Source organism: Vigna umbellata, chromosome 11 (assembly GCF_029865625.1).
Source record: "Vigna umbellata cultivar VRB3 chromosome 11, Vumbellata_1.0, whole genome shotgun sequence".
In the NCBI taxonomy this organism is placed as follows: domain Eukaryota; kingdom Viridiplantae; phylum Streptophyta; class Magnoliopsida; order Fabales; family Fabaceae; genus Vigna; species Vigna umbellata.
In genome coordinates, this window is record NC_142175.1 from 23,876,094 (window position 1) to 23,900,143 (window position 24,050).

Here is a 24,050-nt window from a genome sequence, read left to right on the forward strand (position 1 = left end):
TTTTGAATGTTGAATATTTTCAGGATCGGAACATGAGTTTAGTGCATATGTCCCTTATAGCAAATTTATATTTTTCGATGATTTCAATGAACCTAGTAGTGGGTTTATTGTGAATGATACTTGTATGATTGAAGTTGGGATTTTTGTGATGAAGAATGTGTACGAGAATGAACAATATTGGACTGTACGCAAGATAGATAAGAATCCTGACACCAAAAGTCCTTTATTTCAAGAAATGTTCATGAGATCATTTCCAAATATAGATCTAAATTATGTTCCACTATTAGAAAAAGTATGTCTACAATATCCCTATCTTCTTGTAAGTCAAGAAAACAGAAGTTGCAAGTTTACTGAATGGGCATTCACAGCTTTGGGTCGACTTCTTTATTTTCTAAACACTAAACAGGTGAAAGATATGGATGATGATGAAGCATGTAATCATCTCAAAAAATTATGGGATGAAGTTGAGATATTTGGGTTTGATTTGAGTTGGTTAAAATCTGATGTTAAATCTGCCTTAAATTTGAAAAATTATACGAAAAAGACTGCTGATGTAAGAAAGGCTAAGGCAGCAGTGATTGAAAGAGAAACCGAACTTGAAAGGGCAAAGAGAGAGTTGGTGAAAGCAGAAGAAGGATTTGAAGAACGCAATTTGGATGACATATTAGGATATGGAAGATCAAAGAATTATTGGCTCTAAAGACCCTTTGTTTTGATGAAATTTTTTAACAATGGTTGAAAAACTGAGATAGTTTTCAATTTTTACATATGGGGATTGATTTTAACAATATCATTCGACTAATTTTTTTTTAAATCTCGATTAATACCATACTCAATAGTTTCGTATAGAAATAGTTTAACCTATTGAAGGAATGATTTCATATTATAATAAAAGTAAATCTTTTCTTTTTGTAAATTTGCTGAAAATCTATTAATTTTTTTTCCTAAAAAAATATATTTATTCAAAAATATATATAAAACAAAATCTGTAAAATTTGAATCTGAAGTTAAAATTAGAACAAGAAATAGCCTATGAAATTAGACTTAAAATTATGTTTTGGAGACTGAAATTAAATTTAGTTTGGTTTTTCATTAGCTGATTATTATTGAAGTTATTATTTTAAAACAATTAATAACAATCGTAAAACTATAATTTTTAAATATTCTTGCAACCCGCTACAATAAAAGAAAATGTAAAGATATTAACTAAAAAGTAATAATAAGTAGAAACATTAAAAAACGACTTTAAGTTGAAAACCTTGAGAATGGGTGTCACAAAATTCACTAATATTAAATGTAAACAAAAAAGTATAAGATGTCTGAGCCCGGGTTCGAACCGGGGACCTCTAGTGTGTGAGACTAGCGTGATAACCAACTACACCACCCAGACTTCTTTGATATGAAATTATAATGTTAATTATAATTCTTTTAAAACATAATTGTTTTTTCGTGAAGAAACAAATTACTTGTGTTATGTTCTATGTGGATCTCCATCATCATTGTTATTTAGTAGAAAAACAATATAAATTAAAATATTTAAAACGATTATGTATTATAATAAAATATATTTTTTTCAGTAAGAATGCTGAAATTTTATTTTTTAGTAAAAACTTTTTATTTGCATATTAAAGAAGCATGGTATATACAAAGCCTGAAGAAAATATATGCTTTTTACGCTGAACATGAAAAAATGTTGAGTTACTAATATTTAGATCTATAAAATTAGATCATAAAAGAATCTACAAAAATATATTTAGAATTATGTTCATGAGATTCTTTTTTATTTAATTTCACCTACTGTCCACCTGAAAAATCACTTTTTTTTATTAAAAATGATTTAAATCTTTTAACAAAATCAAACACGTACATAATTAGTAAAATTAAGCTTCTTTTTAAACAATTAGTAGCAGTCGCAAAACATCACTTTTGAAATGTTTTTACCACACACAGTAATTAAAAAAATGTAATGATAATAGCTAAAATTAAAATTTATAATAACAAATTTTAATTATTCACATTTTTTATCGAGATAGTTTAAATGTGAAAAGCTAAAATTATTAAAGTATTGTATAAAGAATGATATTAACAATAATAGTCTCATTTTGAAATAACATTTTGTCAATTTGACTGCAATAGATAATAATTGACATTTATCCTACCTCCATTTTATTAATAGGTATGTAAACATAATTTATGTACAATACTCTTTAACTATTAATCTTCTACTCATTAAGGAATTTAGGTGTAATAATCCATGACTTTGAATATTTTATTCATCCTTTTATAACCCTAAAAACTAAAAAATAAAGCCTTATTTCTATATATTATATTACTTTTAAAGTACATAACATGTGAGAATATTTTGATATAATAAGTTAATAATAATAATAACTTTATATTTAGAATAACGAAGAATAATACATATTTTAAGCCGTTTTTCTTTTTTTATGAATTAAAATTGTAACATTCCAAATTTAGTAGGATTTAACTTAATAATTTAAAACATTACATGGTTAATTGCAAGCATAAATTATCATTAAGTATATAAAAATGTATTTACACATCTTTTATGAGTAAAACTTGATTTAAATTAAAAAAAAATAAAGAAATCTTCGTCAACTAAGAGGATGTATATAATATCAAAATATACTTAAGTATCATTTATATTTTATCTAATCATAAAGCAGTTTCATGGTTTATCAACCTTCCTACATGCATTATTTTCTGCTTACAGTACCATAGGTGAAAAAACCATGATATAAAAGGCAAGATAAGCTAATATGTTTTAAAAAAGGATGTATAAATAATTAAAAATGATTAAAACAAGCAATTACTCACAAATACTAACTTCATCCAATCATACATTATTATTTAGATAAACTAAAACATCTACCTCTAGAAGAATTTTTATATATATAGTCAGACTGGTATATTTGTCCCTGTTACCAGAACACCAATAACATGTTGGCTTATCAAGACATGAATCTTTTTTCCTTCATAATAACAAGGTTAGTTTGCCTATGTCAGTCAAAAATATCCATTCACTACTCTTTTCTAGGAAACATCCAAAGACTCTCACTACTAAATATCCTAGTCTATGAGTTAGGATACTTAGCATAATATGGATAATCTCCTTTAAAAGTCTCTAACAAAAAAATATACACCCGCGAATATCCGCAGATAGTTGCATTAGTGCACTAAGAGGATACTGTACCGATTACTTTTGCTTATCGACACTGGTTCTACAACCGAGACATATACCGGCGAGGTAAAAAGGGGTAGGTTTTATGCCTCGGTTGTGAACTGAGTTAAAAAGAACAGGATTTATGCCTCGGTTTTTACATAACCGAGGCAGTAACTTGTTTGTTTTTTAATTTTTTTAACCTTTAGGATGTTCTTGACGTATGTTCTTATGCATAAGCAGACACCCATCTTCCACTGCCACCAGCATCATTTCACCTTCCCACTTTCAGAGCTACCAACACAACAACGCAATTCCACGTTTTCAGTGAAACAATAAGGATTCTCCACCAGCCTCTGTTCCTCTGTTCCTGGAGGTCTCAACTCTGCCGCCAATCACCCCACCGCCCCTTCCGCCCCCGGATATTCCTTCTTCTCCCGAAACATAAGTACAAAACCAAAAATCCAAAAATTCAACAGGGAACAAGCAGAAACTCCAATCAAAAATCCAAAAATTGAAATAAAAAACCTAGACGAATCGGAACAGAGAAGAGGAAGGAAGCCTCCCTCCCGCGCCCCGCCGCAAGAAAAGGAACGACCACTGCGTCCTTGCGCCTCCGTCTTTGGCTTGCGCGAGACCGCTGGTGGTGCTGCCCCAAAGTTGGGTCTCTCCGTAAGAAGACAATCTCGCCCCATTGTGCGTAGATCTAAACAGGGAAGAAGGATGAACACCCCTTTTCAAATCTAAACAAGAAATAAGGGCCGAACCCTTTTCGGATCTAAACTGAAGAACAGCGAAGAAGAAATGGACGGCAACAATGCGAAGAAGAAGAACCGAAGAAGCAATGGACGACAGCGACGACGAACGAAGCGAAGCGGTAGCGAAGCGGCGACGGACGAAGTGAAGCGGTAACGCTGGTGGAGGCAGCCCTTGGGAGAACAACGGCGACGCGAAGAGAAATAAGAAGCACAACGCGAGAAGAAATGAGCAAACTTTGGAATTTGAAGCACAGTGCGAAGAATATATGCTTCGGTTAGGAAAGCATCGAAGCCTAAGAGTGTTTGGACACCGGGTCCGTGCTGACTAATGCTTAAAATGAAGGCTTTATGCCTCGGTTCTGTATGAAACCGAGGTAGCATCACCTGCTCAAAAATTTGTCAACTTTTTAGACATCATTTCGGCTTCGGTTCTGCATGCAACCGAGGTCATATCTGTGTTCTGCACCGGTTTCACATACAACTGAGGCTTATAAGGTTCAGTTTATTACGAAACTGCCACCGTCTTGTGATAGGCAGCGGTTAGGTTTAAAATGGGGTATATAGTACAAGTGTAAAAGGAAAATTTGTACTAGTGTTGGTACCCGCAGATATATACTATTCACGGGTTGCGGGTAGTAAGTATTTTAATACCCGCTTATAAATGGGTCAAGTGCAGGTATTATACTATCTATACCCGCAAAAAATAAAAATAAAAATTGAATTTATATTTTATTAAGTTAAATTTAATTAAAATTAAAATTAATTTGTATTTTATAAGGTTAAATTTAATTAAAATTAAATTTTAATTTGTATTTAATTTATATTATATTTTTTATAATTTTATTTAAATTTTTTAAATATTTATAGGTATCCGTGGGTTTTAAAATACCCACGGATATTTTTTAAACAGATATTTGTGCGGATAACGAACGTGTAGCAGATAATTTTTTTTTTCGCTTCGGGTTGCGGGTATGTACTATCCGTATCTGACCCGATCCGTTGTCATCCCTAATCCCTACTCAAATATATCTAATACAAGAGTAAAATGCTTTCTCCCTTAGAAGCCTTCTCATCAACATTTACACATTCATTCATACATATACATTTAATTCCCAATAAACATAACCAAGACAATAAGCACAATAACAAAAAAAAAGCCAAAAAAGAACATATCACACATAACTCATTCATTGTGTTTTCATATAAATCTTAACATCACATCATGTTATGTAATTTATCTCAATCTAAACTCATCTCATAACCTAATTCACTTACTATTTATTTCAAATCACATGTTAATAATTCATCATTCATTTTCTATATTACATTATTATGACATTCCATTACCACATTTCCATTAAATACATCAAGATGGTGAGGTATGACCAAATTAAAAAAATAACTTCAAATAAATAAATAAAATAAAATATAAAATTAAAAAAAAAACACAAATGAGATAATTTTTATCGTTGTTGATACAGTACTAAAGAAAATAATTAAATTACATCAATTTCTCAAAAGTTGACATCTAATTGAGGAAAAGAAAAATCGAAAACCTATATGAAATATCTTGAAAAAAATATACATCACAAGTGTAATTAAACCTATTGTAAATTATATTTGTATGATTGAAGTTGGGATTTTTGTGATCAAGTATGAGTACGAGAATGAACCATATCAAAAAGATTGATGGCAACCCCGTCAATGACTCCAATAATATTTTTTTCCTTTAGATGTTTATAAGATCATTTGCAAAAATAGATCTAAATTTGGTTCCATTATTAGAATAAGTATGTTTACAGCATCACTCACTTGTTGTAAGTCAAGATACGAGAAAGTGTGGATTCAGTGTATGTGCATTTAAAGCTTTGGGTCCAGTTCTTCATTTTCTGAAGAGTAAACAGGTAAAAGATATGGATGAAAAAGCATGTAATCATCTCAACAAATTATGGGATGAAGTTATGACATTTGGTTAGAATCTAATGTTGAATCTGCCTTGGATTTGAAAGTTTATATGGAAAAGTTTGCTAACTGAGAAAGGCAGGCTAAAGAGGATGTGAATGTCTTAGAGATTCAAAGAAAGAGGCCGAAAACAATATATTATGGTAAGAGACAGTCGTGAATTGAATTCAAGTGCAAGTTTAAGTTTTAAAATAAGTTAATTTATTGTTTTAAAATTTTTTAGATAGAAAATAACGTTAATCTCTTATATTTATTGATATTTGTGTTTTTCTTCTTATACATGTATTGACTAGTGATGATGTTTCAAACATGAATATTTAAAACAAATCAATCATGTGAATGTGTCCAAATTCTCTTGCGTCTCCTCTGTTTTCATATTTCCACGACAACATATCAGTTCAAATATAACTTAAATCTTAATAGAGTGTTGGCGGATTGTAATTAATTCAACTATGTAATTAGTCAAACTCCAAAATCAGTTTAGTTTAAAAGAAAATGATTGAAGTTGTCTTTTTTTTGCTATTGTATTTTATTCTTTTACACATTTTTCATTAAAACTTACTTTTAATATTAACCTTCAAGATTAAAATAAATAAAATGATTTAAATATGTATGTAACTATTTAAACACAAAACTATCTTTTATTATTATTTCAAATTTTGAAACATTTGAGTCTTAAATTTTAAAAATAAACTGATACAAAATCTTAATCCAAAATGTTAATTTATTTTATATATTAAATGATATTTCATTTAGATATTTGAACTCGAAGGTATCAAATGATATATTATTTGATACATGAAAATTTTAAGATAAAAAAAAATATTTATTTATTTTTGAAGTTTAAATATTAAATTATATAAAAATTTAAATCTTCAACGAATTCTAATTTAATATTAAAGTGTGAGAATTAAAAGCATATTTAATTATAAATAAAAGTAAAAGTGACAAAAAAATAACTTATGAATTAATCAAACCCAATAAATTTATAATTATTGTATTAACAAAATAAGTCATGATTTTGAGTATATAAGACTAAAGAAAAACAAAGTAGTCATTTAATTCTTGCGTATTAACTTTTCTTTCCAATTAAAATAGTAAAAAGTGAAGTTGTTTATTAAAAGATTGTCATCAACAGCACGATAAATATCCAGGGACTGCTAAAGAATCGTCTTTTCTTGCTTTGCCGGACTTCTTAGTCGAATCCCTTTGTTGGTGACAGGTGACATTCTTTCTCCATTCCTCCTGTCACAAAAACCCCCCAAAAAAAAAATTGAATTAGCTTTCTTATTATATCGATCTTTGATTTATATCTCTCGGATTGTTTGGCATTGACTGTCAAATTTGAAATCTTTGGAATTTTGAGAGTTTTTGTGCGCCCCTTTTGCTTTTAGATCTGGAATTGCAATGATTGCGGGAAGGGGTATGTAAAGAAGTTATATTTTTCGTTTATTCTTAAATGGGTTGCTTCTGGTTTTGCATTTGGTCTAGCTCAAGTCTGGGAAAATGAAATGTACTACGTTTATATTAGGACTATATTTGGATTCTTTTTTTGGGACTGTGATGCTGAGAATGATTATGAAGCTTGTGATTGTAGTTTGTTAGTTTCCCCATTTATGATCTGTGGCCAGTTGGGAAGCCCTGCTTGTGTTTTGCTTATTCGTTTTTGACGTGATTTGGGCATTGATATTCCTTGCCTCAATATTTTGTGTGAAGTTAAATTTGTATATTCTTTCATATAATTTGACAGTAGAAGTTTGTTTCTCTTTTTTGGGTAGTCTGGTTGTGTGTTCTGATGACTAATGCCTGCAAAATGGAATGGACTTATTTTTGTAAAGGTGATGGTATTTCACGTTATGGGTAAGCTACACATGTTTATGTCCTGTAGGGGTATAAAGAAGAAAGTATCGGTATATGTAAGTAGGATGAGGGAGAATTTTTTTTATAGCTAGAAACTATAAGCATTTTTGGAGGTTGACATTTCATTACGAGTTTGCAGTGTGGTTAGTGAGGGTTGTAATCTGATTAAAGTGTCTGCAGTCTCTTCATGTTTAAGGAAAGTTTAAATAACATGAGTTGTACACCTTCTCCATGTCAACGTTAAGCTTTAAAAGTGGTACAGTGCTGGTCTCACAAAACTTGATCTTGTTTGTGTCTTGACACAGCCTTTGAGGTTTATATCTGCCATGATGTTATTTTTGGCTTGGGATCATATCGGCTAGATGTTTCTTTTTTGTTCAGTGTACGCAGAAAGAGCAAGTGCAATTATGATCTGATAAGAGTTTCACCAACATTCATCCTTTCTTTTCAGATCCTTTGTTTGTACTATCCAATGGAGAATGTAGATGTCAGAGAAGAATCATCAAATTGTGTCAATGAAGTAGAAGACACCAATTCTGTACTTATCTATGGCCTTCCAGATGATATATCTCTTATGTGCCTGGCAAGAGTTCCTAGAAAATATCATCCAGTCCTGAAGTGTGTTTCAAAGAGATGGAGGGACTTAATTTGTAACGAAGAGTGGAGCACTTACCGTCGGAAGCACAAACTGGATGAAACCTGGATTTATGCTCTGTGCAGGGACAAATTAAATGAGACTTTCTGTTATGTTTTGGATCCAACCGCCTCAGTAAGAAATTGGAAGCTGGTTGATGGTATTCCACCTCACATCTCAAAAAGAAAAGGCATGGGTTTTGAAGCTTTGGGAAATAAGCTATTCTTGTTGGGTGGTTGTAGCTGGTCAATAGATTGTACTGATGAGGTTTATTCATATGATGCTTCGTCAAACTGTTGGATTCAAGCTACTTCCATGTCAACTGCTAGGTAAATATCCTCATGTTTATTCCTTCAGGAATCTATGTTTGTATGTGCTACGTAAATATCAATCTGCTAGGATTTTTCATCATAGATTTTAGGTAGAGTTGTTGTTGCAGTTGCTTAAATTGTTAAGGATTGTTGATACCAGAAAACTAGGGACAACCACAAACTTACTATTTTACTTGGAAAGAAAATAGTTTGCATGTATGGCGGCATCCAAATAATTCATTTTCATGAATAATGACTTCTACATTCTGTTTTATTGGAATTGAAAAGTACCCAATTTTTCTGTTACCTACCAGTACTAAGTACTGATCCGTAACTAGTATTGGTACAACATGATTTTAGGAGCACATATCCTTCGGAATTAAGAAATAAGGTTTCTTTCCATTCTAAAATCCCAGTTATCCTTATGCTGTAATTCACTTTTTTCTACAGACTCTAAAGAGCTTTTGTTTTGAAAGTATAATTTGATCAACAACTGTTTTTACATTATGCTCTCATAACATTGTCAAAGAATCATTAGTATACATTTTATATGTCAATTTAGGTGTCTATATTTTACTATCGAAGTTGCAATTGCATAGTCTTTGTTGGCCTTAGTTTTATCCCCAACAGCAATGTAGAAATTACTGTTTTCTTCTGCAAAAACCTTTCAGGTGCTTCTTTGCTTGTGAAGTTTTGGATGAAAAACTATATGCTATCGGAGGATTAGCTTCAAATCCAACCTATTCTCATTCTTGGGATACTTTTGACCCTCTGACAAATTGTTGGAGATCTCAGAGAGATATTGCTGTTTTTTCTGATGTTGAAGATTCAGTAGTTCTTGGGGGAAAGATATACGTCCGATTTTCCAGATACCCTGTAACTCCTCATGTATTTGCCATTGTATATGAACCATCTAGTGGCACATGGCAGTATGCAGATGCTGACATGGTTTCAGGGTGGACAGGCCCTGCAGTTGTTGTGGATGACACCCTTTATGTCTTGGATCAAACTTTAGGAACTAGGTTAATGATGTGGCACAAAGGGAGACGCCAGTGGATACAGGTTGGAAAACTGTCACCACTGCTTACTAGACCACCTTGTCAGCTTGTTGCAGTTGGTAGAAGCATTTTCATTGTTGGGAAGATGCTTAGCACTGTGGTTGTTGATGTTGGTAATTTGGGTAATGAGGGCCAGGTGTTGACGAGTTCTTCCATACCAGGATTGTTATCTGATTTCACTGTAATAAGTTGTAAATGCTTAGCAATCTGAGCATTAATGAGTTTGTGTGTATATACATGTTAAGATACCTGCATCAATGTGACATAATTTTTTTTTATTTACTTGGTACAATGTTATCAAGGTTTGAACTTTTGTAAATTATCTGAATCACATAACCTGCAATCCTAATGGTACTTGCATGTGTGGACTGCACACTGTTGGAGTCCATTGTGTTTATTGTTGCATGGTTACCCAAACTGTGAATCTTAACAAGTTGTTTCTGTAGTGGAGTTGTGATTAAGATTCTCATTTCTTCTATTGTTTTAAATCTATTGAAAAATGTGGAATTGTGAATGAGGTTGTTCATTAGATATGAAGTGAGGTTTTCACTATTTTTCTTTTAATTTTCAGCAAATTTAAATAGGTATCTTGGTTGGTTGTATTATATCAAGTTTTTAAAACTATGTAATTGGTAACTCGAATTCAATCTAACAAAAAGCTTGGATTACATAATATATAAAATAGTTACAAACAGAACCAATCATTTTGCAATCAGCTTGGCTTCTACTATTGGACTAATATTTAATATTAACTTAGCGTACAAAAATTAATCACGACCCTAATGCTTTGTTCATTTGTGTGAGAGATGATTTGGGGGAGAGTGATTGAGTGGATTTGAGGGTAAAGTTTTTATTGTTTGTTTGAATGGATTTGGAAGTAATTGAGAGTGGATTTGGAAGTAAAGTTTGTGAGAATTAATGTAGGATTTGATTGATGTGGCAGATATAAAAAGTTTGTATAATTGGTAAAAAAATAAAGATTACCAAAATGCCCATAGTTATTAAAGTAATATAAAATGTTATTTGTTAATGTTATATTTAATTGTAAAAAAGTTTGTAAAGAGTAAAAAATTGAAATATTAATTAAAAATTATTTAAAAATTGTAACAAAATTAATATTTAGTAAAATGAATTTATTTTTAAATGTAGTATTGATTTGTAATATAATTTTATACCAAGTAGTATGAATTTATTTGTTATGGAAGTGAGATTGATTAATTTTGAAGAAAGAAACATTTAAACGATAAATACAAGTATGAAAACTAATGTCAAACATAATAACATTCAAAAATAGGTAATGTAAGTTATGAAACACAAAAGTCAATATAAGAAAAAAAGTCGTGTAATACATTTACGGAATAGTAAGCAACCTAATCATCTAAATGATGAAGAATTAAGTTGACATTCTGATTCAGGTGAGCAAATTGTTGGTTTATGTGGAGGGATAGGTTTGCCAAATTATCTTCAATCGGCTGAACTTGCACCTGCATTTGTTCCATATCCTGCATTCTCTGTTGCAAGTCTTGTACCCCCTTCCACATTTCAGTCATCATATTAGTATTTGGTTCATGTGGAGGAGGTTGCACAGGGTTGTCATGATGGTGTGGTTGGTCTTCGTCGTCATCATCATCACCGACGTCATGTTGCCAAACACCATGGACATTAACAATATTCAACATCTTCAAAGAATTAATTGAAAAATGATGTATGGTCCCAATATGAGTGTTGCCATCGGCATCAACATGTACTCCACAATATATGATTTGTGTGATAAGGACACTGTATGGTAGGGGTGTGTCACCGGCCGTGCATTTAAGCATATGTTGCATGATGTGATGAGGCCAATTGATAGCTATATTATTTTTAAGCACCCATAACATAAAGATATCCTTCTGCAATAACTTTGCAAAATTTCCAAGTCGTGGAGTCAACATTTGCACAATAACATAATGCAGAAGTTTATCATTAATATTCAAACAACCAACGTGCATTTCTGATCTAACCATAGTAGCTAATACTTCATATTTCATATTAGCAACAGTCAACCAATCAGCATGTTTCAATCTAATCCTTCTCATGTTCACCTTACTGAGCAAATATTCATTTCCAGAAATATTCAAATTTGAATAAAAAACTTTGATCATATTCATTACCTAGCTGTAATCTACCGCATTATAAAAACTACACAAACTTCGTTCTTTTTGTAGTTTAGTTCATTGAAGCAATCAATGTCGTTCAATAGGGCGAAATGTCAACCACTACCAACCCTCTCCTCCGCCACAACCAGTGGCTCCCCTCCTCCATCAAACTAAAGACAACCCTTTTCTCAGAGCTCTCCGGCGCGTGGGTGACCTAGGGACTTACATATCCATCGTGCTCGCTCTGTCTCTTGTCAACAACTTGAATTTCTGCCACCGATTTCTTCATCGCCGCCGTCCTCCTCGTCCTCGGAGCCACCGGTCACGTGTCTATCCTCTACCGCTACCTCCCTCTCCCCGTCGTCTGCGGAGTCCAACTATCCCAAGGCCTCTCCTTCGCCTTCTCCCCACCACTTTTCCAACGCCTGGAACCGGATACCCCTTTGAGGGAATCGAATACACCGTTTCTGAAATATGTAAGCAGGAGTGGAACTGAATACCTCTCTCCTGGAATCGAATACGCCACCCTCTTCCTACCTTCCATGCATTGTTCATCGTCTTCTTTGGCTCTGAAACACGCGCATTCATCTTCAATCCTTTGCTTCTTCATCCCATCAACGTGCACAACCTCCTTCTTCGTCTCCATCTACAACCCTACAGTAGTAAAAGCCTGACCATAGAACTGTTGTTCAAATTTTTTTATTATGAACCCTCGGAATCGGTTCTCTATAAGCCCATTGTCCTAGCGAATCGATTATACATGTTAAAGTCATATACAGGGATGAAATTTAACAAATTGGTGTAGGGCTCACATGACTTTTTAATTACAATCTGCGTAAATCTCTTCCCCAATGTGGGTGACCAAAATTCGAAGAATCCCTCAAATTTGTCGTCGTTCATTCTTCCTCATCTCTGAAGCGAACAGGACAGCGAAAGCATTTCATCACTCGTAATTTCACATAAACAGTGTAATCTATTCATGCGAACAAAGCATAAGAGTTTTATTGTAAGAGTCTATCAAAACACGGACAACAAGGTTATTCTCCTGTTCATATTCTCCTTTAAGACCAAACAAAATCATAATTTTGAATAAATTTTATTACATAAATTTTAAATTATTTTATTTAAAATATTTTACCTTTTAAATAATGTATTTAGATAAATAATTCAGTTTTAAATTTATCATAACTTTATATATTTACTTGAGATCTTAATAAAAAAATTTCATCATATTAAAAAAATTTATTCACTTTTATTAAGTATCTACAGTTTTTATTATCTCCTCACATATTATTTTATAATTTTACAACTTTCTTCATCAAATGGTATCCTAAATAGACACCATCAAATTTCTAGACATCTACAACCAACATTAACAAAAAAAATTATAAGTTTGCCTGTACAAAAATTTTAAATTATTTTTTATAGTTCAAATTTGAAATTAATTAATTTTAAATAATCAAAATTTTCTCATAAATTTCTATATTTTAAAATTGTGTACACAAACAACACAATATACTATAAAACATTTCAAATTTTTTATTAAAAAAAATTATCTTTCAAAATTCATCTTTCTAAAGACACACCAAGCATCTATTTTCATTCTATTTTGTACCATCTAATTATACAAAGTTGTGAAATGTACTTAGAATACACGGATTAATGATAAATAATACTTTTAATGTGGTTTAAATCATTTGTCTATTATGACATTGATAAATATAATATAAATTTTATGAATATATAATTTGAATTTTTAGAGTGACATTTTATATGGTATTAAAAAATCCACAGTATAGTAATTTTTCTATCAAACAAATATTAGTTGTTAATGTATTCCGCCGCTCCTTTTCATCAATTTTGATCACAAAAGCAATCCTTATATCTCCAAATCCATGGTACAGTTTACACGAGAGCAACATTTTTAGAACAAAATATAAATTTTCATCTATAATTGATTTATTAAGATATTATTGATACATGAGATTTTTTAAAATAAAAATATAAAATGGATACATGTTACTCTGTGTATAGCAGCTCACAACTTAGATTTAATGGCTGAATTTCCTTGATTAATTTTCCTGGCTAGTCCTTCTTGAACCAATGATACAAGAAGCTGCAAGATTAACAGAGTAATACATGTAAAAAACAAAGATAAACAAGGAAAGAGGGAAAATGAATTCATATAATCTGATCATGCTTTACCTCTCCCTTCTGATTGAACATTTGGCCCGTCACAAAGACGCGTGCACTGTGGGCAGTAGGAGTAAAAATCTGTACAACGAAATGTGTTTACAATCAACACAAATAAAAAAATAGAACAAAATAAAAAGGAAATTCACAGTTTAAAGTTAGAGTGTCAATTTGATTTAGATTTTAGTAGAACTGAAATATTATAGAATTAATTTTGAACTGTCATTCTAAATTTTATATTGAAACATGTGTCACTATTTTGAAAGTGTTTTTGATAGTAAACCAAACATGACCGCAGCTGATTAATGAATAATAATTTACTGAATTTCGATTTATGTCATTGATCAGGAACTGAATAATTGTTTAGAAATTTCTTTTTCGGTAATTTCCCACAAAATTAAAGATAAGAAACAAGAGTGAAACTAATACGAAACTCACCGCAAATAGCACCCAATCATCTGCTTTTACAGATCGATGAAACCACATACTGGAATAAAAAAATTTAAGATAAAAAAAAACATTTAGCAAAAAGAAAGAAAGAAAAATTTATACCTGAAGAACTTGTTGCACAAGACCCACGTTTTCTAATGTTAAATAAACTATTTAGCTCACCAGTAGAATTTTAAATACTTACGAGTGGTCCAGACTAACAGAACGTGTCCTGAAACCCTTCTCACGGTGGGGATTCAAGCTTACTTGAAGAAATATTAGATCTGAAGCATATGCCACCACGCACCTGAAAAGTATGAAAAAGAAATGAAATGCAAGAAATCAAATACCACTTCTTGAATTCTTTATTCTTCTTTGGAAAATTTTATTATGCGTTGTTTAAGTATACTAAAGAGTATCAAATTATTTAGAGATGCAGGTTCAAGATATATGCATTTTGTACAACAAACTTTTGGCAATTTCCATTTGTTCAGACTCTGTCAACTAATCCTTTATCGGGAGAATATTTCAGTAGCAAGACATAGATTTAGCATGACTCAAACTGCTTAAGTAGCTCCAGAATTGCATGCATTACAGCAATCTCACAGGGTAAGAACAGTTACAAGCTTTGGCTAGTGCAAATCACTTAAAGTTATAATTCAATTACCAATTCTGCTATAACAATTGGAGAACCAGACACATCTAAAGTAAATATACAAGATAATGTACCTATGCAAGGCTTGATCATCTGAAAGTTTTCCCTTTGCTCTAAACCAGTATCTCAAACTGCAAACAGTAGTCAATCAAGTTTAAATGAAATCTATCATTTAAAAAAGAAGACGTTAAGGTTAGATTTGGAAAAGAAAAGAGGTGATGCTCCCTTCCAAATCTTTCTTCTATGCATTAAATAAATGCCAAGTAAAGTAAGGAAAAACCTGCAGACCGAGCATCAGCCTAACCTGGGGGGAGATTTTGTCATATTTGTTGAGAACTCATATTCACATAATCGTATCTCTATGGGCCAGGGTATGAATTGAGATGTAGCCACTTTGTTCCGGTAGGTTCTGTGGCAGAAAATTGTCATTATGATGCAGAAAATCATCATGCAGGCTATCAACATAGTTCAAAATCACGCCTCCCTTTCGCCAAAATAGAAGTCTTTACAAGTCAGTGATGATAGTGCATCTAGAATTCAAAAGCTTAACGTAATATGCAATGAAAATGTTGGCAGTTGCGACAACTGAAAATGTAACATGATGTAAAAGCGGCAATTTAGTTAATTTATTAAAAAGCAATAAAAAACTGAGCAGGGATAGTCCAACAACTCTAGCTGAATAAGACTTTAGAAGATTAGCCGTATAAGTTCCTTAAAATTAGAAATCTAGCCAATATTATCTACTGAAGACCAAATACATATACATCCAGTGCAAAATATACACTTATGATTCAATCAGCAAATATAAAGGAGAGGTTGTCTTTTCCTTGATGTCTTGCTGTTCAGTTAACCATGTATATGATCCCATGACCATTTTACAGTAAACAAACACATCAACATACAAAAGAAGATAAATAAAAACAAATATAGTCATATAGAACAATATTGCATCAACCATGTTCTTCATAATAAATCTTACACTGGTAAACGAGGGTCAGTAAGACGTCTCTCCCGTAGCTCTTCCATTGGTAGAAGCTATAAGCAACAGAATAAAAAATATTAATAATCAGAAATCCAAAGTAACAAAAAATCTTAATATACATAACCTTGTATCTTGCCTTATCTGGAGATGGCACAGATGGTATAGCTACTTTCTGGTGGACCATCCCCGATTCTTCCTTCTGCAGATTAGAAAAATAACAATGATAAATGTGTTATAAATTCAGAATGTAATTCCTTGAGTGGAGCAATAGCTTATATGTTAAAAGAACATCTAAGCTGACCACAACCAACATGAAGATGCATTAGCCACACTGTGTTTTGCTGGTTCGAAAAAATTAAAAATAGACAAAAAAAACTTATGGAAAATAAAATTTACATTTTAGGTAATTGAAATAACTTCTTTTTTCCTTATTTTGACCTTTAAAAAAATATATCCAACATAATATTGAAAACTTGCAGATGTTCCTAGGTACAACTCATAACATTTCAGAATGTTGTAGCCTCCTCTGTGGAAATGATTCCTGCGACCTGTTTCACGTACTGGATCAATTCTTGATATTTTTCACCATAGTTTAAATTGTAGTCACAAATAGCCAGAAACCACCAATATAGTCCAATAGTCTATCAATTTAAAAATCACTATTTTTACATTCTTGTTTTATGAAAGATGATCTTGGGCCTGTTCCCTTGCAACCAACCATAAAGGACCCAATAAACAGATATTTTATATCTGTTGAGATACTATCCTGATGTTAACGTAATTCTATTTCCATGTTTCCTCGTTTATTTAGTATCTTAGATATTTTGGTCATATAGTTTTCTTAGATAACTTGATCATAATCCGTAAACTTCAAAGATTGATTCACACTGTGTGTAGATAGTGTACAAGTTGCTTAGCAATATACAAGAGAAATCACTCCTGTTATCTCAATAGTATCTAAGTTCTAACCATTCAACCTAGTCTATGAGGTCACGAGATGTCCAAAATTCACTTTTGTTCAGTCCGTATCTCTGTAATTTAAAATAGAATATGAGTACTTTAAAGATAAATACTAAATAAAAAAATAGTAACAGACAAGTGATAAAGTGGTTTTAATGCAGGTAACACATGCATCAGCAATGGTGTCCTTTTTCACGGCGTTAGATATAATGATCTACGTGCCATAACCCAAGTAAATATAAACGTTTTCATTTCCATAATTCCAGAACGCCCCTGTTCTGCAGCACTGGGTTTAATCATCTAGTCCTCCAGTAGTTAACGATAGTAGTCCTATATAGCTACAACGTCTTAGATGTTCTTCTGAATGGTATGTTCTTCTTAAGAATTCCTAGTGGTAAAGTCTAAAATGTTAAGCTAGAAGATAACTATCCTTTATCTAGATTAGAATAGTTATCTTGAATGAAAATGTTTTAACAACTATTCTTCAACGAGAACAATTTTAGAAAAATTTCTTAATTAATATATCTCTATCAATCTATTATTTTCATCTTTTGTTTCGAAATTGAATTTGGATATCTTTTAGAAGAAATTATCAACTGCTAGAAAAACCGTGTATCATAATATAAATTGTTTATCGTTAATTTGAAATATAATTTATATGTTGAAAAGTATCTATTTGCTACGAATTTTAATTACAATAATATAATTCTTATATCTTTAAATGCATTTACTTACTATAAATTTCGTTATATAAAATAAACATTTATCATGAGCAATACACCTGCAGAAATACTAATTTAGTACAAAATTTTGGTTTGATAGATTATGTAACATATATAACAAGTAAAATACAAATATAAGAGAGAGAGAGAGAGAGAGAGAGAGAGAACAATAAGGCGAAATTCACAAATAAGATAATTTACAAAAGAAAAATTATTCATCTAAGTCAAAAATTATATAAGATTACTTGAAATGAAGCCAACAGCGTGAATATGGTAACTCCCTTTTGAATTCCTTCTACTTTCCTTGAAGCAAAGCTCCTCCCATCGCGGATACGATCAACTTTATATGTAATTGGCACTGTAAAAGAAAAGTTTACACTGTGTATAATATGTTTACAAGCTACAGCACAGAAATAAATTTGCAGTACGTGTATGATAATAATGGTATTTACACATGAGACTTCATTAAATCAATCATAAAGAATATGACACTATTAACTCAAGTTAATCTTAAAAGAGACAAAATATACGATCTAGTATCTGGTAGAAACTGTGAAAGTCAACATGAAAACTAGCTTACAAATTATTTTCCCAACTAAGCCCTAGTATAAGCAATTCATGTAACATGATATATAGATTAGAAGAAAGCATGGAGTTCGGCTAATGTGATATTTATTTCCTAAAAAGGGAAGGAATTTCATTGGATGTTAGAAGCACTGCGAGCCTTTGAGGCATTGCAGCAAAGATTTAGTGGGACCTGTTAATGTGACACCTAATTTCTCAAAACCATTCATCATTTAATGTGATGTTTTGAGGGGCAGGCATAGGGCTATTGTAATGCAGGAGTACAGACACGTTGCTTATTATAGCAGGCTGCTTTAGTGGTGTCCAATGTCCATACAAAATTGGTGAAAAGTGCTTCTAACATCCAATGAAAAGTCTTCGCCATCTGTTGGAACAATGAATGACATCTCAAACCAGTAGGTCTAATTGTATGATTCCAAGTGTGAATATGGAATCTCACACTGGTGAAAAGTGGATAAATTGAGTCATATCTGCAACCTAATGTCTTAAGGTTTTAGATGGAATGTGGTTTGTTCGTGGCCCATTTATAAAAATCTTAGTGCTTTACCCGCCTCGTATCCAAAAAGTGGCACTAGGACCAATAAGCGACCAGGTGAACCTTAAGTCAAACACCTTCCTCGTATTCCCAACCAGTAGTATCAATGGCAATGGAATGATCAGGTAAACAACTCAAACATGTATGGAGTCATGGTGGTGAATTTGTGTACAGGAAGCCCTTCTATCAAACGTCTACTTTTTTGTGTATAAAAGCAATAATGAAATCTGAATCTAAGACCTGACACAAACTACCTAAACCCTTTGCCGTTAACCTCATCCTTGTGGGTTAGTCTCTTTCAACTTCTAAGTTGAATTTCAATAGTTTTTCAGAAAAGAATTTTTCTATGGTTAAATTAAAATTAACTTTATACCAGAATTTAAATGATTTATTATAAATTAATGGGCAGAATCAGAAAAAGAAAATATAGCTTTCAAGATTCATAGTTTAAGAACCTATAATAGGACACATCGGAAAAAGAAATAGAAAAGGAAAAACAAATAGAAAGGGAAATCAGGTCAAGTAATCAAACATGCTTACTTTCTAAATCTCCCGAAAGAATAAAATAGGCATGCAAACTATGAACAACCTTTAGACAGTCAACAGATTTTGATGCTGCAGCCAGTGCCTGCGCATTAAATATTTCAGTAATTGATATATGTATCAAAGGTGGTACCACTGACATGGATATCATGCCTTAATTTTGAAGGATAATCATACCTGTCCAATCATCTGCCCCCCAAACACCTTTCCAAATCTTGGAGCATCTGGAAGGGTAATTCCTCGGAAGATATCTACCTTCCAAAGACAATAACGAAGCTTTAGGGCTTAATTCCAGGGTATTAATACATACCATCAAAGATACATCATACATATGCACGAATATACAAAAATTTACCATCATAGAGAACTAGGATATCCACATCAGTCTATTTTTTCCTACCCTTTTCCAATAGCAATCAAGCATATATCCATATTCAACAATATTTAAATTGCTGAACCATCTTTCCTTTCCCTAGTCTTCTTTTTTTATTTTTTATCTTTCACCTATCTGCATGTTAGCATGTCTTTTCTGAAGGTCATGCATCAACTAGTTGTGAAAAGATCTATGAAGGTCAAAATGAGTACTAAGCAGGCAGTTAAACATACAGTTATTTTTCTTGCACAGATAAAATAATCACTCTATAAAATCCTCACTATGTAAAGACTTCAACAAGAAGAAATCAATAATCAAATTAATGATATACATTGAGAGCACCTCCAAGGGTTCCACATGCAGTATATTCTCCACAGGTGAGCATGTCTCAGAGCAATTTTCTGCTCTGCAGATAGATTTTGGCTGCAGCAGTGTTGAGTGCTCGTGGGGAAGCACTAAGCATGTCAGCTGCCACATCAAAATAAAAATGTGGCTGCAGGGGTGAATAATTTATTTCATTTAATTGATCTCAGGTGGTTGCTAGTACACTCAACCTGAGGTTTTGACATTGGAAAGCAGTGGGACAAAAAACTAAAAGGGCACCTTAGACAAAGCAACAACACCTGCCTGGTGAACTGTATTTGACAAACCTGAAATTAGCAAGTTCACACCATTCTCATGTTTCTAATTACAGAAAATAACTCAAGACAAAAGCAAAAGCTTATGTACAAGAATCTTGAGCGGGACAATAGGTGTAATTGGCAAATGAATATCCAACTAACCCAAAGACAAAGGTTAAAGGAAAAGAAACATAGCAGTTACATTGGCAAAGTTCTACAAATTTGTGGTATCATGAAATAATATTACAGATTGAAGGACTGGAGAAATAATAGCAACCATAAACTAGTCAATCCTTTTCCTGCTAATTTTAACCATCAATGTCTCAGAAAGATCAATGTTTTCTAGAGCGTCAAACTTTAATGAGTGCAATTAGGCGTTTAACTTATATACTTTGTAGCGCAGCAGAAGAAAATAATTATGGTTAACCAAATCATGCCAGAACTACCAGACAAGTATGTAGCCTATGGGATGAAAGGAAAATACTTTAACAATAAAGTGCAATTTGAGATATAACAATTAAGTTTTCTACCATAACCAAAGTAGTCATATCTTTTCAACTGGAACTCGGGGCGATTTTCATCACTGGCACTAACGGATCCAACAACTTCAGCCTACAAGCAATAAAATAGGATTTTCAGGATAAATTTGTTAAATGAAATGCTACTGATAAATATAAAGCCATTTATGCAGTTTCACTTATAAGTTTAAGCTATTGTGATAGTAAAGTTCATGACATAGTATCTAAGCCCCTATGACCTTGGTGAAGAGTTTGATCTTACTTTACCGTTTCCACTAATAATTACAAAATTGCTACCTTGTTTTCATTTTTGTAACCTGTTTTAAACATTTGCGACATAGCTGAAGAGTGAAACAGCTAATTAAGGGGGGACACAACAAATTTAACTTGGAGCTTTGATAAACATTTTAAGAAAATAAGAAAAAATTAGCTGGAGACGAGAGCAATGGACAAATAAGGTTGGCAATAGACAATTTCAACATGCCATTATCATATTTGCCTCATGACTGGGGCAGAGTCCTATCAAAACTGACCTACAGAAATCCAAGGCAACCCAATGAAACCTGACTGACAGTTTTTGCTTCTCTGACATCTAATAACATAAATATATAAGCATACCTCTCCATCCAATATGAAGTACACGCCATCTCCATGTTCACCCTCTCGAACAACATACTCTCCCGGCTCTACACAAGAATCCATCAACAAAAATTGAAAATAATAGTGAACGCATCTTCTAATCAATGTTTACAAATACTGAATATGAAGTACCATATATTTTTTACGAGAAGTAAGGACTTCACTAACTCCCATAGGATGAATAGGATAACATCCTAACGACAAATTTAAGAACGATTCTCCGAACATATTTTAAAATAAGTAATGACACAAATTTCAATTTCACGGCCTTAAATCAGTGTCCACAATTACAATTATGTAGCATTGCAGATTTGCAGGTTACCGCAATCACTATCAATTAGGCAATAACCTAGCCACTTTACTGCATTTTCATGTATCACTACTAGTTATCGTAACGCTAATTAGTTATCACAATATGATTACTAGTGCAGCCGCAATTTACAAACAATAATGCAATCCTTAAGAAAACGGAAAAATTACCGCAGCTTTTGACATCCACAAGTTGAGATATCTTCCTCACAGACGAGCTCGGAAGCCTCTGCAGAAGAGGAACGCGTCCGAGAAACTCAAACGCTGTAAATAAAAAAATCCAAAAGCTTCAAAATAGAAACGAACTACATAATCGCAAACAAAAAATTCAGCCCCTAAAATAGTCATCATCGTCATGATGTTTTGATTACTTAGAGAGAAAAAGAATGAGAAAAGGCATTTTATGATTTCTCATTGGAACTCACCTTTCTCCTTCTCCATTTTCGCGGAGAGATTCAAATTCAATTGTGTTTATTCGGCTTAAGCGTTTAGCACGTGAATGGGTGTACATTGACAAATTGTGCACGGTATATATAGTGTAGAGGACGGTGTGGAATCCAGTGTGCTGCGGTGCGGGCTTAATCATGGATGCGTGGGATTTTAGCCAATAGCATTGCACGATGGGCATAGTGAAAATGAAGTGCTCCAACCGAGCGCTGAATTACGGCGTCAACCTGAAAAATTGGTCGGCGGGTGCATTACTTTACGAGGCGGGGGCCCACATCAGATATCCCCTCCACTGATTGAAGAGTTTTATTATTCTTTCTTTCGTTTTCTTCTTTTTTTCTCTCACTATTTTCAATATCCAAATCCAAGAAGTCGTGGCAATTTGTCCAGCAGTTATTTTATGCACGTGCTGTTTAGGTGCACTATGTTTTCCTTTCTATTTTTCTTTTTCTAAAATTTTATTTCTATATTTTATAAATTCACAACTTTTTATAATTGTAATTCCTTAATTTTAATTCTTTGAAACACAGTGGTATCAGGAAAACATATAATATGTGAATTTTTTTTTATTAAATATGTTTGTAGTTATTGAATTCTAACATAAAATTAAAATTCAGTCTTTTTTAAAAACTTTAATATATTTAGGTTTCAAATTTTAAAAATAAATTGATATAATTATTTTAATCTAATTATATTCAACTTTTTACATATGTTTTGTATTAGTATTTAAGTTATTTTTATTGTTTATATTTTAATAGGTTAAGAAAATTAATATAATTAAAATTATATCCATTCATTTTAAAAAATTTAAAGGTTTAATTGCTTGCATTGTCCACAGTTTGGCTGCAACGTGTCAAGTTAGTCCATCTTTTTAAAAAAGTTTCAATTACGTCCAAACTTGGTTTAAAAGTGTCAATTTTGTCCAAACGTATGTAAAATTTGCTTCAATCAAGTCCCTTCCGTTAAATCCCATAAACGGACGTTAATTTTTTTTTCTCTCTCCTCTGCTTCTCTGCTCTACTGCTCTGCTGCTATGCTCTGCTGTTCCTTTAGTAAAATGTTTTTCACTTATATTTAATATTTACATAAATTAAATCATGATCATGATGTAACTAAGGCCTTGTTCACTTGAGTGAATTTGAGGGAGAGTAATTGAGAGGATTTGAGAGGATTAGTAAATAAAATTTTTTGTTGATTATTTGAGTGAATTTGGAAGTAAATGAGATTGGATTTTGAAGTAAATTTTTTTAATCTGTCACGTCAATCAAATCCTACACTAATTCTCACAAACTTTACTTTCAAATTTCATTCTCACTTACCTCCAAATTGACTCAAATAAACGACAAAAATATTTATTTTCAAATTCTCTCAAATTCCCTCAATTACTCTCCCTCAAATCCACTCAAGTGAACAAGGCCTAAATGATTTTATCTAAATTATTATTCCACTTTTTTTTTACCAATATGCTACATATGATTTATTAATAGAGAATTGTGCCTGTTAATTGAAAGAAAAAATTAAAGTTATACAGTATCTATTAATTAAAATATGTGTGTATTTTAAAGTAAAATAATTTTATTAATCTCAAATATAAATATCTATCTTATATTTTATTATCTTAAAACTATTTTAGTAAAT

The 24,050-nt window shown here is 32.0% G+C and overlaps 2 protein-coding genes and 1 non-coding gene across 5 annotated transcripts; 1 reads left to right on the top strand and 2 right to left on the bottom strand.

Annotated features, from left to right (window-relative positions):
• Positions 1–1,316: 1,316 nt before the first annotated feature.
• On the bottom strand, positions 1,317–1,390 carry TRNAV-CAC (transfer RNA valine (anticodon CAC)). The gene has a single exon. It is a non-coding gene; the product is annotated as a tRNA-Val (tRNA).
• Positions 1,391–6,985: 5,595 nt separating this feature from the next.
• On the top strand, positions 6,986–10,209 carry SKIP4 (SKP1 interacting partner 4). 2 transcript variants are annotated; one of them, XM_047300344.2, is made up of 3 exons: positions 6,986–7,123; positions 8,213–8,724; positions 9,378–10,209. In XM_047300344.2, the coding sequence occupies exons 2-3, from the start codon at positions 8,234–8,236 to the stop codon at positions 9,973–9,975; spliced, it is 1,089 nt and encodes a 362-aa protein (XP_047156300.1). In that variant the 5' UTR covers positions 6,986–7,123; positions 8,213–8,233; the 3' UTR covers positions 9,976–10,209. The 2 variants fall into 2 exon arrangements, with proteins under 2 accessions (XP_047156300.1, XP_047156304.1); XM_047300348.2 differs by lacking the exon at positions 6,986–7,123 and adding an exon at positions 7,130–7,324.
• A 3,614-nt stretch (positions 10,210–13,823) lies between these two features.
• On the bottom strand, positions 13,824–22,676 carry LOC124827302 (acyl-CoA hydrolase 2-like). 2 transcript variants are annotated; one of them, XM_047300333.2, is made up of 17 exons: positions 22,391–22,674; positions 22,137–22,229; positions 21,636–21,703; positions 21,030–21,111; positions 20,483–20,529; positions 20,222–20,347; positions 19,684–19,761; positions 19,504–19,591; positions 18,089–18,201; positions 16,298–16,360; positions 16,159–16,214; positions 15,484–15,588; positions 15,254–15,310; positions 14,730–14,831; positions 14,534–14,582; positions 14,108–14,176; positions 13,824–14,018 (listed from the first exon to the last, which is right to left on the bottom strand). In XM_047300333.2, exons 1-17 carry the CDS (start codon positions 22,404–22,406, stop codon positions 13,941–13,943), a joined length of 1,290 nt encoding a protein of 429 aa, XP_047156289.1. In that variant the 5' UTR covers positions 22,407–22,674; the 3' UTR covers positions 13,824–13,940. The 2 variants fall into 2 exon arrangements, with proteins under 2 accessions (XP_047156289.1, XP_087958582.1); XM_088102456.1 differs by lacking the exons at positions 20,222–20,347; positions 20,483–20,529 and having other exon boundaries at positions 19,684–19,757; positions 22,391–22,676.
• Positions 22,677–24,050: the final 1,374 nt, after the last annotated feature.